The sequence below is a fragment of the Vicugna pacos genome, chromosome 3, assembly GCF_048564905.1.
Source record: "Vicugna pacos chromosome 3, VicPac4, whole genome shotgun sequence".
Taxonomy (NCBI): Eukaryota; Metazoa; Chordata; class Mammalia; order Artiodactyla; family Camelidae; genus Vicugna; species Vicugna pacos.
Window position 1 is genome coordinate 114,371,904 of NC_132989.1, and position 18,538 is coordinate 114,390,441.

The 18,538-nt window shown below is 42.5% G+C and overlaps 1 protein-coding gene across 7 annotated transcripts in view; it reads left to right on the forward strand.

Moving 5' to 3' along the window:
* SEMA5A (semaphorin 5A) overlaps nucleotides 1–18,538 on the forward strand; it is a 449,868-nt gene that overhangs the window by 274,947 nt on the left and 156,383 nt on the right. For all 7 annotated transcript variants that reach the window (XM_072958863.1, XM_072958862.1, XM_072958865.1 and 4 more), the window contains 2 exons: nucleotides 7,296–7,358; nucleotides 18,158–18,256. In XM_072958863.1, the coding sequence (XP_072814964.1) occupies nucleotides 7,296–7,358; nucleotides 18,158–18,256 (162 nt within the window). The remainder of the gene's footprint in view (nucleotides 1–7,295; nucleotides 7,359–18,157; nucleotides 18,257–18,538) is intronic.

The window sequence follows — 18,538 nt, forward strand, 5'->3', positions numbered from 1 at the left end:
TACCTGGCTTACCTGGTTTATTATACAGTGTGGAATCAATTGTCTGCTGTCATTTCAGATTTTACTCCAAATTAACTGAGATTCAAAGGTGACCTTATTTATTACTACTTAATTTGTATAAATCAGTATTATTTCAAAAGTAAGCAACTGAAACAGAATACAGACATGACTGGGTGCTGACGGCGCCGTGACTCGGCAGTCACTTGGCCTCATACTTTCCTAATAATTTCATGCTACAATCTTGCATTACAGTTATAACAGGAATCTAGTAAATATCACTTTTGCCTTCTTTTACCTGAGATTATGCATAAGAATTCACCTAACGAAGTGAGCCTACTGCTCAGAAAGTGGGAACATTCGTGCTCTCGTTCATCCTGCACCCTGCCTTGGATGCAGGGAAGTGTTTGGAAGAGGAACCCTGGAGGGACGTTGGCTGCAGAAATTCAGTGTGTGGTTGTCCTGCTCAAGCAGCTCGAGGGCTCCAGAGACTCAGCTGCCCCTTCCATGTGGGGGAGCTTCATCTGGGCCCCTGGAGCCAGTTCCGGGGCTGCAGGTAGACAGTATATCACAGCATTCATTCATCAGCAAGTGTACTGTTGAACAACGGAGTTCTTGCTGAGTGTGAAGCATGGTTCTAGGTGCTGGGGACCTAGAAGTGAACCAAGAGGACAGATGGACACCGCCTTCCTGTGGGAAGTGGGGAGGCCAGTTGCTGTCTTATAGGCGTGGCTATGTGGGTCCCAGTGAGAAGGTAACGCTTGAGCAAAGACCTTCAGGAGGCACAGGTCCCAGCCAGGTGATGTTCCAGAAAATGGAACCAGCAGGTGCACAAGCCACAGGGGTCAAGTCTGCATTGTCTGAGGAGCCGGACAGGGTGTGGGGGTGAGGGTTCCTAGGACATCAGACAGAGAGGAGTAAGTGACTGGATGTGGCAGAACATTCCAGATGGCTTTGGCTTCTGCTCCAGGTGAAGGACGGGCCCCTGGAGGGCTGTAGCAGAGGAGGGGTGGTATCTCCACATTTGTTTGAATAGTGCCACACTGCTGCTGTGGCTCGAGCAGGCTGTTTTCTGGGATTCAAGATGTGTAATTCTGCAAAATCAGCCTAAGATTTTTAAGCCATACCCTGGCTGTACAGTCGTTAACTACAGAGTTTCATGTGGTTAATCATGTCCCATTTAAAATCAATACTAGGACCATGAACAGGTGCAGAGGCTTTAGAAATGAACACATTCCATGACAGGGGAATCGATGGCTTTTATGATTAATTAGTATTCACTGAATGTCAACAGCTCTGAACTTAGATGTGCACACATTTCTGGGCTTGAGGTGTACATTTTTCTCAATCATAGGAGAGAAAAACACAGGAACCATGACAATCCATCACGAAGGTCACTTCCTTTGACAATTTCAGTGAAGGGAGAGTGGCTGAGACCCCAGGCTTCCATCCAAGTTACCGAATCTGAATCTTGGTGCCTTGCTTACTGTTTTGTGTCCTTATCCAGAACATTACAGTCATGGTACTTTCCACATAAAATCATAGGGAGACTTACAGGAGATACTTATATAGAAAGCGCCTAGCTCCGTGGTTGCCACATCACAAAAGTTTTATAAATTGTTATAATTTATCAGTGTTTTGCCTAAGATTTGGCAACTAATTTGTGGTTGAGCAATGACCCTCATTAGTGTGCGGTCAGTTGTCAATCTCAGAATTCGTTGTGTCACGATGTCTGGCTGTCTGTACTGTGTTGAACGGTGTCCCTCCCAAATTCACGTCCACCTAGATTCTCAGAATGTGACCTCATTTGGAAACAGAATCTTTGCAGATGTAATTAGTGAAGATAAGGTTTTACCGGACAGAATGGGCCCTAATTCAAAGACCAGCGTTTTTGTAAGAAGAGGGACATTTGGCCAAACAGAGACACACAGGGAGCAGAGCAGGTGACGCAGAGGCAAGGACTGGGCTGATGCACCTCCAAGCCAAGGAACGCCAGGGGATGCCAGTGGCCACCAGAGTCCCAGAGACAAGCAGAGAAGGGATTCTCTCATGGAGACACCGGAAGGAATCAGCTCGACTAATTTTGGACTTCTAGCCTTGGAGACTGTGCAAATAAATGTTTGTTGCTTAAAGCCACCCAGTTTGTGGTGCTTTGTTACAGCAGCCTCGGAATCTAATACACTGTCTGCTCAATTATAAAACAAAACAGCTCTCAATTTAAAAAGGCCAATTATAAAACACAAGTCCCAATGAACAGCTCCACTGGGCAGCGACCGAAGGAAGTTTGGTTTAATATCATTATTTCGTGGAAGAAAATCTTGGGCTTTCATATAAGGATTTAAAAAATGGTAGAACACATTTTCACGGGACTCTCTAAGGTTAAGGTGTGTCTCTGATGTTGGATGACTCCAGATTCGTAAGCATCAAAAAACAGTAGTTAGAAGATGTGGCTAACGTCCCCTTCGAATTCCCTGAGTTGGAGGCCACCAGTCAGAATGACAGGGACTTGCCTGTTTTCGCCATGACCGCAGATTCAAGTGTCCTGGAAACTACTATTAAAAGTGAATAAGGGCACCTAATATCTACTAAGGAGTCAAGGCTGACGGAAAGTTGGACAAATCCTTCCAAAGTGACTCAGCTGTTTACCCCTTTGTGTCTTGTTTATTCAAGTCACATAAAAATCACAGTCGTTTCAAACTCCGACTCGTTCGCCTTTCGCTTCTCTTTTGAACACAGTCTCCCGTTCCCTGGCAATTTGTTTATCATCGCCATGACAATTTAACATTCTCGAGCATTTCACAGAAATCCATGACATGAGAATATGAATGCAGACATATAAAAAAAAGCCCTCAGGTGGTTGTTAATTTTTGGCACTGTGTAATTAAACCAGTTTTTTTTTTAATGTTATCTTTTGCCAGGATCTAATTAGCAAAGCCATCTGCTGAAAGAGTACTGGCCCATCTGCCTAGAATGTTGTTCTCTTCATTTTTATGAAAAGTAGCTGCCTTTGCTGGTCCCTGTCTAATTAACTTCTCTCGCTGCAGAATGTGATAATCCACAGCTTTGTTTATATACTTCTGAGAACCGTGGATTATATGTATGTAACTTGTCCGTAAAAAGAGCCAGTGGTTTTTTTTTTTTTTTTCATTCTCGCGTCTGATTTACTCCTGAGATCAGAGCTCTGTTTATCAGAACCTGGGCGCATGTGTGCGTGGCAGGGAGGTGTGCTGTGTCATGAAACCACAGGTGCTTCTGGCATCGCCAGGGTGTCTGTGGGTACAAAGTGATTTTCTGTAAACCCATTATTTCCCTTTAGGTCTGTCTGTAGCTCTGTCACTTCCTGAAAGTTGATGGTGTTGTAAGTTGCAGTGTATCCCTGGATTCTGAGATGAACGCGGCTACCATAACACCACTGATGCTTCCTCAGATGTAGCGTGAGATTGTCTGGGCTGATGGAAGTCACTTATGTTTTATTGTAAACTAGTATCTGATGTGTGCAAATATTATCTGTATGTGTGTTTTTCTCTCTGTCACTCATTATCTATCCGTGTCTTGCACTTGGTGGGTATTTAGTGAATATTTATTAAATGGAAGAGAGAAGGATGAATGCGTGTCCATAAAGCAACACGTCTATAACTTGTTGAATAGCACCGATGTGATTTCTATTTACAGACAAAAAAAAACTGTACCACAGACAAGAATCTTTGTGACTTTAAAATATAGACGTTTCAAACTCATTGCCTATTGTACAGAGCTTTTGAAAATCCAAGGAACCACAATATTCCTGCTCCATGTCTCCGGTGGAAAGATACAATGAAGACTAAATACAGAATGAAGTAGCGAATTAAGATTCCTTTTCTCTAATGTGCTCTTGTGCAGTAGAAAAGGACAAAGGATGACAAAAACGAAAGATTAAAAAAAAGCAGAGACTCAGGAAATATGATCATGAGTGTCGTAGTGAGATCTGAAACATAGACGGTGGAAAGCCCTACCATTTGTTTGACTGCCGCAGAGATAGGTTAGAGCAGGTAGAAAAGGGCCATGAAAGGAATCAGCCAGAAAGATGGCTTCATAAATCAGTAGTGAGATTTGTTCCAAAATTATGATCCATGAAAGAATAACAAAGAATCTCCACTGAGAATAGAACGAGAAGTCTTGATTAAAGGAGTTTAATTGATTAGAACAAATCAGTTGGAATAAAGAAAAGTTATGACCAGGTTAAAACATAATCTGATTTCAGACAAAATAACTGAGTAACTTTGAAAAATAAGATCTGGTACAGGAGAGTGTCCACTGATACTCATATTTCTCTCCGGTGACGTTTTTTTTTTTTCCATTTCTGCCAAGTGATCCAATAGGCGAAGTCTGGTTCGCTGAGTGAACAGAGAGACACGAGGAGATTAATCTGGAACACCCAACTTCAGGCCAGCCTGTGAAAGACACATGCCCATCTCCATTCTTTTTCAAATGCTGTGATTCCCAGTCCTGTGCTCAGCCCTACAATCGGTGGTTCAGTTTCATTCTTAATATAATTTCCCTTCCTCCTGTCTTCTCGTGAGGTCGGAAGTGAGCCAACAGAACAGCTCTACACTCATGGTCTTTAATTAAGTCTGGATTTGAATATTATTGGAAAATCGGCGATACTGCAATAAAAATGCCTCAGGAAAGTAACTTTGCTACGTGAAATAACTGTCTTCAGAAAACTCTGTGGTCGAATAAACCGGTGTGAGCAGCTGCTCTTTCCTGGCACATCGGACAAAGTGATGAAACATTTTTGAAGAGTCTCACATTTTCCTTCTGTTTTTTTTTTTTTTTTCCTTCCAATCCTTGGCCAATGTTTATCTTGAAAATGCAAAGGCTACTTTGACCTTAAGCAGATTGGGGAAGGTGATTGCCATTTCAGCAGAAGGATATGAACAATCTGATGGCATTTGAAAACTATTCTTCTTGTAACCCTGGCACTAACTCTACTCCTTGGAGTCTTAAATTTACTGAAGAGACAATTACTATTTAACTTTTAACAAAATCACTAGACCAATGAGAGCCATTAGGAATGCCTCTTTATCTAAAACAGTTTACTGTATAGTTTTCCTAGTAATTATACAGCACAAAGTGATAATGTAACACTAACTCCTCCTGATAATAACAAAATCCAAGTTATAATGGGGTCTGCTTTGCTAAAGAGTGTACCATGGTGTATCTGTTCTGTTTTTTTTTTTTTTTAGCTTTGTGAGATGTTTTATTTATTTTCTTTTTTTTTTAATTGAGGTATAGTCAGTTTACAATGTTGTGTTAATCAGAGAAATGCAAATCAAAACTACAATGAGGTATGACCCCATGCCAGTCAGAATGGCCGTCATTCAGAGGTCCACAGACGATAAATGTGGAGAAAAGGGAACCCTCCTGCACTGCTGGTGGGAATGTGGTTTGGTGCAGCCATTATAGAAAACAGTATGGATAGTCCTCAAAAAACTAAAAATAAACTTACCCTACAACCCAGCAGTCCCACTCCTGGATATATATCCAGAAGGAACTTTAATTCAAAAAGACACATGCACCCCAATGTTCAATTCTGTTTTGAATTTAAGTCAGGGCAAAGGCATGGCTATCTTTATTTAAATGAAAACCACAGAATGAGCTTTTACACAGAAATCTGTGAAAGGAAGGCACCGCTTCAGAATAACAGCCAAGCACTGGTTTTATCTGTGCTTCGTGGGGACATATAATTATGCAAAGCTCTCATCTCTTCCTCGGAGGTGTCATCACTCCTCATAAAAGCATCTGTCATTTTAGTAGGGAATTCAAGTCGTTTGTTTGCCTTCGATGCTGATTAGCTGTAACCTTATTGTTGCCATTAAACATTATGAACAGCAAAACATCACGAGAAGAATTAACAGACTCTCTTATCAGATGTTGACACTGACGAAAATCTCTAAGTCTGCACAAGAGAAAACAGTCACAGTATTGTTTCTGTTTGAAAGACACTGGAGTGGTTCTCTGTAGAATACTTTTCTTACAGACTCATATTTAACAAGTGAAATAAGTTATGCAAGATGTTTTGTTTTAGGTTTTAAACTCTGTTATGTAACATTCTTTGGAGAACAGTAGATGTTAGATAAGAGTGTTAACATGACTTTGTTATTTGCCTCAGTTTATGAGAATTAAAAAAACCCTTAGTTTTAGAAGGGAGAGTGAAGCTGTTATTGTCTTTTGTAATAATTGACATTAGCATTTTTTTGGCTTAATTTAGTTTATTATGTAACATTAGTCCAAATTAACAGCAAATTGTCCCTTGCTTAAATTTTTTTCTGATAATGATCTAACTGGTTCTTCAGAAATCCTGAATTTTTCAGAAATCTAACTCTAATAATAAGACAAGACATAATTATAGTAACAGGTGGACAGAATGGAGAGATCATTTTTGCCCTATAAAAGCCCACATTCTATAAAATAATAGAAAAGATACATTTCCCAGATGTTAAATCTGTTCAAAATATGACTCACAATCTCAGCATATTGGCCACTGATGTTTGCAGGCATCATTTCTTCCTGTGAAGTAAATGCTGTCTGTTGTCTTAACTAATGACAGGCCCATTTGTGAGTTCACGTCAGATGTGAAAGAACGCATGTCAAACTGATCAGTGTGAGTTTGATTTGGGAAGTATGAGAAAAAAAAAAATGTAGAAGCCGTGACTCTGAGTGTTTAGGTAGAGCTAGTAACAGTATGGAAATGACCGGCCTTGGGAGGGAGGAGTAGACGGGCTCTTTGCATGAGCTGTTTATTTTATTGACTGTTCATCATTTATAGGTGCGTTTTGGGAGTAAGGATATGCAAAACCACCCCTGCTTCATTATCTATGAATATTGCTAAATGACAGACTATTAAAATAAGATATCCAAGTTTAAATGAGGATTTCGATCATTTTGTTTCAAGGCTTCTCTTTTAAGCATCCTGTGAATCTATTCTGTGATTTCACGGAAGCAACTGCTTCTGTAAACAATGCAATGTCACCAGCTCGCTGCGCGTGACTCTCTTGCAGTGACTCGTTTTAAATATCACATTATTATTGCATAAATGAAAATACTTAGGGGATGAATTCCTCTAAAATGCTTCCATTGTAAATATAAGCCCATATGACTGAATTTCATGTATTTGGTGTAAATTCTATATTAGTATGAAAATGTCGGTGCTGTGGTGTGCCCACGTGGTTGAAGGTCGTTTACAAATGCTTTGTTATTTTTTCCCTTTTACTCAGTCAAAGCCCTGACAGTTGCTGTCATTTTGGTATTCCCTGCAGGCTGTGGAGTGGGAGTGTGATGAAACCACCAAGAAGGCCTGTTACAGCAAAGGCAAGTCCAAGGTAAGGAGGGTGACATTGTGAGTGGTCATCACCGTTTTGAAGCACTGTGGAAAGACTATTTTAGTATGAAGGCTATTCCTGATTACAATGTCATGGAAACGGAAAACAAAACAAAAAGCAAGACTGAAAATATGTGCATAGTAAATTTTCAAGGTTTTAACATTAAAGTAAGATTAACAACAATCAGTTTCCAAAAAGGATTCAGAGCATACTAGTGGATTTAATTTGTACTCTTGATCATTGGAATAAGATACGAAATTTACTCTGAAATAAACAAAAAAAATAGTGATTCCAAACTTTAAAAAATAAATTAAAAAGCACATTAAAAATATGAAATTAATTGGTTACAATATCATTTAGAAAAATATGGGTGATTTGAGATTTTTTTGAATAATTTATCTTAACATATTTTTAAAATAAGGGCTCTCTCTTTCTCCATATGAAGATCTGCATCCCCAAGTTCCTAAGGAAAGAGCAGATTATAGCTAAGGTTGGCAATGCACTTCTTGAGCAACTGTGCACATTGCAGGCCGATTTTCCCACAGTCGGTTGGTTGAGTAAGAGGCATGTGCCCTTTTCCTGTGGAAGTCTATGTTTCTGAGAAGAATCACGCTGGATCATCTCAAGGAAGTTCTTCTTCTGCAGCCTGTACAGAAGCTCATTAGGGTTCATCCTGTTAGTGATCGTCTTCCTTTATTGGAACGGGGGCCTTTCCAGTGTGAATCACACTTTGGATTCCAAGGAAGCAGAGGCACAGAGAACAGCAAAGAGCCTTGCTGTCCAGGGTGGTCCCAAGGCCAGGAGCTTGGGGAAAAACGTGGCAAAGGGAGAGGGTGTTCGTAAAAGATCCTCACACCGTCTGTGTTTGTGCAAGACTGTTACATGCTTTATTTTCACTGCCTTTTCTCTGTCTTTTAACTCAATCATTCTGAGAGTGAGACATGGAGGCAGATCTTGGCAAACTTAGTCACTGAGTTTCCCAAAATTGAGTATAGAGAGCTACAAAGAAGGAAGTGGAGAAGGAAGGAAATGTGATCTTAGCCAGGGAAACCCTTGGAGACATTAAAAAAAAAAGGCAAAATTGATAAAGGCTATTTATTGAAAAATATTTGACCTCAGGGAGTGCCTCTGCGATAAATCATCAGAGACACAAGAAGATTTAAAGGTAGCACTGGGTTACAAAGAATCAGAATATTCTCTCTTAAAATACCTCCCCAAAATTAGTAAGTACGTCATACATTTATTTACTACTGTAACCTTACTGAATTGGTATAAACTGCAAACTTTTGAAAAAGTGCTTCCTATCGGGTTTTCCTCGCCTTCTGTGATGCTTACACATTTGATATGACATGTGTGTCCTGCGCTTGTGTTCCTCACGCTTGGAGCCCCTGGAGGTCTTCAAGTAAGACTGCCTGTACCGAGGGGTGAGATGTGGGGAAGCAGCTCTTCCTAGGGGTGGGGGTAGCAAAAAACATGTTTCCTTCTTTCCTCTGGCAGGAGCCACTGATGGGAAGCGTTGGCCTCTCTGGTTCTAGTGCTGCCACTGTCCCCTGTATCTGGCGACAGTGGCGCCTCCCAGGGCCCCTGGGCACTGTCTGAGGGCCTCATTCCGTCCATGCTCTCTGCCTGGTGCTTTCTCCTTTCTCTTCTCATCTTCATCTTCCTTCTGGGACTTTGGATCTTCCTTCTCCTCCTCCTCCCTTCTGTGCCTGTGAATGCACCAGGAAGCCATACTCCTCAGTTCGGGGAAGAATCTTTGTTGACACCTGTCTGTCTTGAGGCCTGTCTCAGAACATGTGTAGTTGGTAGTCCTGGGCCTCCTCCTCCTTCGTAGGCCCCCTCCTAGCCCTTCCCCACCCGCCTTCTCATCCCTCCACGCTGCCTCCCTCACCAGCTCCCCCGCCTCACGTGTCCTCTCTCCTCAGGGATTCTGGCCTGACTTGCCCCACCCCACACCACATCCATTCTCAGTAGCCATCTGTATTTCCCAGTCTGGCTGCACTTTAATTACCCAGCCTCTACCCCTGAACTAGGAGCTGGGCCGGATGGGTTCTTGTTGAGCCCAGGACACGGCCTGTGGTGGGAGGTTTAACTCCACTCTCCTAAGGAGTGAGCGAACCCGTGCTGCTGCCCTCCCCCCCGGGACGTCTGGGGCAGGATCGCTCCTTCTGGTGGAGTCCGTCCCGTTCCTTGTGGGATGTTTAGCAGTGTGCCTGGCCTCTGCCTGCTGGATGCTACTGGCCTCACCCAGTCATGACAACCAAAATAATAACCAAAATGTTTCCAGACACTGCCAGGCAGTGACTTGGTTGAGAATCCTGGCTTGAATTCTCAAGAGGGTAAATTTGCTCTCCCTAAGGGCACTTTCATATTTCATCTAGATCACACTTATTTATTCATTTCATGGACTTTTCAACAATTTAACAGTTAATCCCATTCCTCTCTGTGGACCCCAATCTCCTTGTGTATTAAAGGAAAGCATTTGATTACTTAATCCAGCCATGGTATCTCCTGCTAATGGTCTATGAGTCTGTGCTGTACACCAGAAATTGACACAACATTGTAAACTAACTATACTTTAATTAAAAAAAAGTAGTCTCTGAGTCTATAATTTTAAAACAATCTATATGGTAGCCTTTTATGAGTAGATTAGCACTGCTTGGGGTGAAAAGTTGCTGCTGCTGAATCAGAATTGGCCCATATTTTGCCTTAAGCTTTGCTCATTGGTTGGTTGGTGCTTAGAAATTGAGCAAATAAAACCCAGGGAACACAGAGGAAAGGCCACCTTTCACACTCATTAAGAATATACATTTGATTCACAGAAGGGACAGATCATTATACACTTGTGTTTTCCTGATACACAGGAAGAAAATGAACACAGCAAACATTGTCAAAGAAAATCATACCTTTAAGTTCCACGTGTTTCTGGTTTGATTGGGCTAAGCATAGTGGCAAACTTCAGGAGTTATAAATTGATTCAAACTGCATTTGTGAATGGGATTTTTTTAAGATGAATATATAAAGACAGATGAAGATGGATTTCCAACCACGTGAGAAAGAGAAATCGCATGTTCTTCTAGGTTGCCAGAAGTGCATAGATGAACTCACATACGGTTTGGAAGAACCCATGCTTGGCTGAAATAGAATTCAGTTTAGAAGCCAGGCCATGTGTGATGAAGTTCATATGCACAAAATGATGTGATCCGTTCACAAAGGCATCAGCCTAGGCAGCGCTGCAGGGCTGGTCCAGGGGCAACGGGAGCAGAGGGACCTCCAAGGCTCTTCATTCTCTTTCACTAGTTCCCATCTCTCTCTTTTTATTTATATTGAAATACAGTCGATTTGCAATGGTGTCTTAATTTCTGGTGTATAGCACAGTGATTCAGCTTATATATATATATATATATATATATATATATATATATATTCTTTTTCATATTCTTTATCATTCCCTTCTCTTATTTAGCATCTCTGTTGCCTTCTTAAAGTGGCACCAGGCACAGTAGAGACCTGAGCCCATCTCCTGGGACTCAGAAGGGAGGGAAATAAACAGCCCCTGTGAACTGGAGGAGCCAGGTCCAGCTAGCCCTGCCCATGCGCTAGCCCCCGTGTTCAGAAGTCATGCAACCCTGATTTACCTTTTCTGAGTTTCAGGGCCCGAATCAGAAAACATTTCCATACAGTCAGTTTTGACTAAGATGTAACATCAATTTGGGGGCGTGGATTCAGATATTCTTAGTAGCCCCGAATTTAAAAAAAGAGTTTAATTATTTTATATTTTTGTCAGCATGGTAGTCACAAGGAAACTTATACACAGAATGACAAAGTTGCCCTTCTCCCTGAAATAGAAAGAGTCATGCAAAATATGACATCTAAAACATGAGAAAAATGCTAGCCATTTTGGCTGAACTCATCTTTTTCCTACCCTCAGCAAAGTGGTCTGTGCTGCTCCACAGAATGCATTTTACTGCGGAGCCAAGAATGCAGAGCGTGGATGAGGGGCTGGGCCCGCAGGGGTGGGGGTACCGCCTGCGCCCACTCACTGCTCAGGGAGAACATTCCTCAGGGAGCTGCCAAGCTGGGGAGGAGAGAGACGGCACATTGCCTCACATTTCCCCATTTTGCTGGGACTGACAGCGACATTTTTTGGTGTAGTCCATTAAAATTACCTCTTAGGGAATTGGGGTCGGGAAAGCATAGCCAGATCTTTGATTCAGGCCTGTTTAGAAGAGTAGGGAGGACGGAGACTGCCGGTTCTTGGTGAGCTCTGAGTTCTGTATCACCTACAATTTCCAGCTCCTTTGGAGAAAGGGGATGACTTTGCCTGCACTGGCTTAGACATTCCATCTGTGAGAAATGGAGGGGAAAATCTGTGTGATTTATGGATCCAAAAAAAGTTTTATAATCAAATCTGTTGTGTTTTGCGATTTTTGAAACACCGCAATAGAAATTGGCTTCTAAAACTATTTCAATGTATTTTACACAAATGTTATTTTAAACCTAAATAGGCGATTCTCTTGTAATCTAACAAAAGTGCCTTGTCTGCTTGGGGTTATTCTGTCTCAACCAAAGCCCTTCCCACCATGACCTTTAGGAACTTTACAAAGAAAACACAACTGATTGTTAAGGGAGTGAAAGGTCTCCTTGATACATATATTATACTCTGTAATTTTCAGAAGACTCTTGTTTGTGATCTCATTTCGGTATTTTTAACACCAAGTTCCTAGAATTATTTTGCTAGCTAGTGGGAGAGTTGTGATTAGAATCCAGAGCTCTGTATGTTGTTTTTCCTGCTCTAGCCTGTGGTCCTGCTCCCCAGGTCACCAAATTCCTCTAGTAAACAGGGAGATGCCACGTGATTCCGAGTAGAAAAACATGACACCATCCCACCTGGGAACCTGGTGATCTAGGGAGTGAAACAACATTTTCATCCAATGTGCCAATATTTGGGAACCTATGACTTAATCAGTGCCTACATGGCACATACCAGAAATGCCTTTATCCTGTATAACTGCTCCAAGAATTGAGGATTCTGTGAGATTAGATAACTAAGAACTGTGCACATTACACACACACCGAATTTGGGGTTTTAAAATTGATGTTCCCGAACAAGTTTCCCATGGAGTCAGCTCAGTTGAAAATAGTCTCATTATGTAAATAAATATATATATAGTTTTTTAATTTATTAATATCCTACCTTATAGCCATTCATATATATTTACATGCATATATGTGTATATGTATATATTTATAGATAGATACATTTATATCAACATATTTGTATGTCTAAATATGGTTACAGTGGCTTGTCTCTATACCCAAACGTTTCTGTAATGTGTGTGCACATATATATAGATGCCTTATAGATGTGCTTATATATATATTTACATCTGATCGGGTGGTATGGTTTTTCAAGATCCCCCTGGCAGTCATGACTTCGGTTGTGTACATTCAGCCTGAAAGGCACATGCAGTGACTATAAATTGCTCTTCTGCATTTGGGGGCTCACCAGGTAATGCATCATTAAGGGAAAGACACTGCGTTCAGTGGAAGTGCTGTGATTAACATAAAGCCATCAGCCCCCTCTCCCCCCGCGTTGCTGGGCTGGTGATGAGCAGGGTGTCGTCGAGGCTTCCCACCTGTTCACAGGTCATCCTTCTACACACTTCCAGCCCTTCTTCCAGCAGAACACCTGTTTGGAGGGAAAAAAAAAAGTGATGAAATGCTATAGAGTAAAAACCAGTTAATTCATAAAGAAAATGGTCCTAAAACACATGTTTTCCCTGCTGGGGCCGAGGCCTTCTGTCCTTGAGATCAAGCGAACGTTGGTCCGTCTCACCTGAAAGCTCTTGAGGGGAGTCGGCCACTGTGCATCTTGGCCGTTAATCCAAGCAGGACTCGCTGCAAAGCCAAGGACTGGCTGACCCCCCACTGTGGGACCGCAGGCACAAGTGGGCTGTGTGAATGTTCACATAGTATTGTCGAGAGTCTCATTACCGGCAGCAGAAGCCGAGGGGAGGCAGACAGAGGGTAGCTTTGGAAACGTGTGCCGTGACTTCTTGGAAAACCAGCATCCATTCAATCCCCTTAAACCATCTTCAAGATATAGAAGTGGGATAAAAGAAAGGTGAGATTCTTATCCTGGACATCTAAATAAGCTGATTTAAAAGATAAACCTATAATTTAACCCCCTAAAGGGACTTCTGCATTATATTTTAATTTTTTAACTTTTTTATTTTTATTTTTTCTATTTTTTCCATTTTTGAGGGGGGAAGGAATTAGGTTTGTCTTTAATAGAGGTACTGGGGATTGAACCCAGGACCTTGTGCCTGCTGAGCAGGCAACCCTACCACTGAGCTGGTTACCCCTCAGTTACCCCTAGTAACTGTATTTTAAAACAGCTGGTCCAAGCCGTGCTGTTAGCAAGTTCACATAACCCGTGCAAAGGCTGCATCTGTAGCGGAGACTGACAAAGTGATGACTGGTGGTTTCCTACAGGAGAATTTGGATCTTGGGGTCACCATCACGAGGAGACTCAGTATTTCAAGGCCTGCTGCTCAGACTTTTCCTGTCTTTTCTCTTTTTTTTTTTTTTTTGTCTAACTGTTGTAGTTTACTTTTTTAAACTTTTATTTATTTGTTTATTTGTTTTAATTTTTTTTTCTTGGAGGGGAGGTAATTAGGTTTATTTGTTTCCTCTCATTCTTGATTTTGACTCTGATTCCTAAATTTATCTTCTGCTCAAAAGCGAAGTACCTTGCTTTCTTCCATTTCCCTGTTTTTACATCCTGGTTTGCTCGCCTCAATTGCTCATCTAAAAAAAAAAGTTGTTATTCTAAATGTGTTTATTTGTTTAGGGTTCACACCCAGTCTGCTTTTAGGCAGAGTCAGTTGAAGCAGTTTGTGAATCAAACTTAAGGGGATTTTCGTGGGGGTGAACCAGGAAGGGGCTGGGCTAAGCTCACCCAGACTGTTGGGCGAATGAGTTCAGTTTTGGACAATTAGGAAGAAACACAGAAACGGGACCCTGCCTCCAGTGGTTCCTCCTGCTGGGCACAGTGGGTGAGCAGACCTCTTCCAGCCTCACTGTGGATGAGACCGACCCCCTTCCCCTCCTCCCTGTTCCCTCTGACCTTGCAAACGGGGCTCACCTAGAACATTACCCTCATCAGGCCCAGTTTGTCATCAGCCCCTGCGGCTTTCGTGGGTCTGGGCCTGCCCTCCATCCTCTTAGAGAAAGACTGCTCGGGCCTCCGTGTCCAGTTGTCCTGTTTCCTGACCTTCTCCTGGCTCCTTCCTGACACACGCACTCAGCTACAGGGAGCCAATCGGGGGGCCCATGGGCACGCATGACCCCACCCCCCACCGACAGCCCTGCCCTCTCAGAGTAGAGTGTATTCTGACGGGGCCCTGATTACCAGAACATACTTTTTAATTCTCTATTCTAATTGAAATAGTATTGTGTTCTCCCCCACTTACTTTTTTCCAAGAATTTTTTTTTTTGATTCCCAGTTGGATTTGTGCCGCCTCTGCCCCACTTCAGCATCCTGCTCCTCACCTTCCCTGAGCCTCTTTCTAGTTCATGTTCATGATGGGCCTTCAGGAAGGTCAACGGCCCAGGGTTCTAGTTTCACTTTGTCTCTCTTCTGGGAGATTAAGAGAAACACCACCTTTGTTATCTTGATTGCTTCTCTTCCCGTAGCTGATTAGCCCTTGCTTTCCTTCATGGGTCTGTAGAACACAGCCAGCAGATCACGTCTTTTCAGTGGGGGTGACGCTCTTGCAATAGCTTACCCTTGACCAAGTTCACGGCGAAGTGCCTGCCTCCAGTTCATTTCTGCCTTGTGTCAGTCTCCTGCTTTAAAGAAAGCAACAAAACAGTTCTTTTACGTTTTGACTCATTCCTGAAAGGGTTCGAAAAGCCGCAACAAAAAGCCAACCAAATCCCCATCTCTCTACTGTTTGCAGTTTTCTCTCCTTTTTTTTTTTTTTTATGATGGTTCTGGGGATTGAACCCAGGACCTAGTGCGTGCTAAGCACGTGCTCTACCACTGAGCTAGACCTTCCTCCCTCTCTCCTCTATTACAGTGTCACTGTGGTGTCTGTCTCATCTGTTCACACCATTGAGAGCCCTCTTGGCCCTGTGTTTCCCGTGATGTCTTTCCAGGGTCCCCTCCGATGCGGTCAGGCCGGGTGTTTACATCCTCGTCTTGATCCTGTCTCTGCAGACTCGGGCCCCTCTGCTCTCTAAGGCTGTGGTTTCCCCGAGCCCCTCCTCCCCTCCTCCATGTCTTCCAAGCACTCCCTGAGCCTGGGAAGGGATAACGATGTGCTTTTTTGAAGTCTTGCTTTGTTCTTTCTCTTTAGAACTCTCCTGCCCTTCCCCCAGTTATAAAAACAAAACAGAACAAAATAGGCCTCCCCATCTGGTGTGCCTTTCCCAGTTCCCCAAGTTACACTTTAGTTTACACCCAATTCTTAATTTTTCTGATAGTTAACTTCGAACTTTCATTCAGTCTTTTTTTTTTTAACCTCAGTGAAAGTATCTTCAGATGAGCAGCCAATGCTAATTTGTTACTATTACTGTTAGCAGTGTTAGGAAAATTATCTACCTTTGATATTTCACTTTACGTTTAGAAAGCAAAATCAAATATTTTAGCTAATTTCACATTCACAGCTCGGCCATGCCCCTGGCTGATTGATGGTAGCTCAACATTTCATGGAGACAGGGGTTCCATTGGTTGAAAAGAGCACTGCTGTGCCGTTAAATCCAGATCTTCCTGCTTTGGGGCATCGTGTGAGTCAAACCATCGTATCTTCACTCAGCGTCTTCTAGGTCCAGTTGGCTGGTCAGTCACTGCGTTCTGTGCATTTGCTAGAGTCCGGCTTTGCCCTTTCGCTCCTCCCACCGTGGTCCAGGCAGGAAAGGAGGTGCTACTGAGTCCAAACGCGTTCTGCTCGCCGCACAACAGGCCGATACACCGGGAGACGAGGGGCTGAGGCAGGGAAGAACGACTTTATTCAGAAAGACTGAGAAGATGGCGGACTAATGTCCTGGAGAACCATCTTCCCTTAAGTCGGAATTCAGGCTCCTTTATCCTAAAAAGGGCAGGGCATGTGGTTGGTTGTTGCAAACTTCTTGGTGTTGGACTCCTTTGTTCTTGTGACTGTCTACCTAGGTCAGTCATGGTGTCCCTGTGAACTTCTAACAAGATAAATGTTACTTTTTATTCTGCAGCTTTTTACCTTTATATGAATGGAAAAGTATTATTACTCTTAAAGTATTAATGAATTAATACTCTTAAAGGTCAGAGCCTTGAGAATGGACTCTCCTGTATATTTCCGGCTCTAGGCAACATTCTTTCACAAACGGTGCAGAACCAGCACGGCTCAGCACCGGAAACAGAGCACAAGGTCAGAGCCAGAGGAACAGATCCACCATGGAGTGAGATTTCTTCTTCCTTCTTACAGAGGAGCGGCGGAGTATGGAAGCGGTTTCCTTGCCTGTCTCCTGAACTGCATGCAGTCTTCCTGCCTCCGTCGGCTTCCACATTGATTCCCGAGTGGCCCTTCAGTAACAAACATCAGATTAGGTCAAAAGTTCTTGCAGCAAAAACATATAAGGGGTCCCTTCACATTCAGAATAAAATGCAAACTCAAGGGCCTGGCGTCCCTGGCCCGTGTCTGGCTCCCTGGCTTCTGTGCCGCCTCTCCTGTACGCAGTGAAAGCACACGCTTCCTCTGGCTGGGATGCCCTGGGACAGTCCATTCTCCCTGCTGGGGATGTCTTTTCCCTCCTTTGCTCAGTAAAGTCTTGCAGGTATCAGGTGACAGCTCCAGGAAGCCTCACCAAATCCTACTCTTTCTTTGAAACTTGTCTAGGTGTCACCTCCTCTGAGAAGCCGTCCTAGACCGCCTTCTTTCCTTCCCCTCTGGAATTAGCAATATGTTCTTCTGTGCTTCCTTATTAGAGCATGCGCACAACTCCCTGTGTTTTAATTTTGCACTAAGGGCGTAGATTGGGACATCTAACACAGTCTCTTCCAAAGAGTACCTAATCAGTAGATGCTCGCTGGCTGAATGGAGAGCTTTCTAGTTGAAACTCCTTGCACTCCTGTGATCGTGCCCTAGATTTCTGTGTATGCTTTGCAGTCACAAAAATTATCCAACTCTGGGTCATGCCTCAGCCTGGACTGTTACCCCACACGTTTCAGACATCCTTTCTTGGTTAGCAATCTTTTTCACTTGTCCATCAAAGAATCAAACGTGTTCATAGATTCTTGCTGTGTATGCAAGGTGGTTTGAGAACTTTATGTAAAACTCACTCCAGTTTGTAATCGGAGTTTCACATGTGACCCTCACATTTGGAGAAGCATTCACCATGGTTTTTCAAGTTCCTGGGGACATTTTCTAAGGCACTGTTTCATGAGCAGCGTCTAATAGTTTCCTTTATTTATTTTCCTAATACATGTCAAAGGCAGTTTAGGGTTTTCACTGTTACTGGATACAACTTGAAAAGAAACCACAGTCATCAAAAGAAAACACATGCTTTGAGATTTTAACTGAATATATATTTATCTTTAAAAATTCCTCTATTGAGCAAACATTCAGATAGGGACAATCAGACTATTTAAGAGTTTTGTTGTTATTTTTTGGTCACTATCTGAGGGGTCGTTTGTTTGGTTTCTTTTTTAGTGGTCAGTTAACATTTAATTTATTAACCCGATAAGACGTATTTATATTCACCATTCCTTTTGTGCTCAGGCCTCCTCAGTGTGCTTCTTGTGATTTTTTTTTCAGGAGGAGTGTCAGAACTACATTCGGGTGCTTTTGGTGGGCGGCGACCGGTTGTTTACCTGTGGGACCAACGCTTTTACACCCGTCTGCACCAACCGCACGGTATGTCTTCATGTGCAGCTTCGGCAGATTTGAATACCAGCAAAACCCGAACATTCTAGTAAAAGCCTAGTTTTAAGTGTGTTTCTATTTTTCGAGGAGTTGCTTTTTAATTAAAAAAAACTTCTGTCAAATTGAATAAATATTTGATGTATTGATATATTTCTGATCACACTATTACAAAAAGAACTAGTCATAATTACGGCTCGCTTCATTACATTTAAATATGCTTTCAAATGCATTTCTACCAGCATTTTCACCACCAGTGACCCTAAACATCATCTT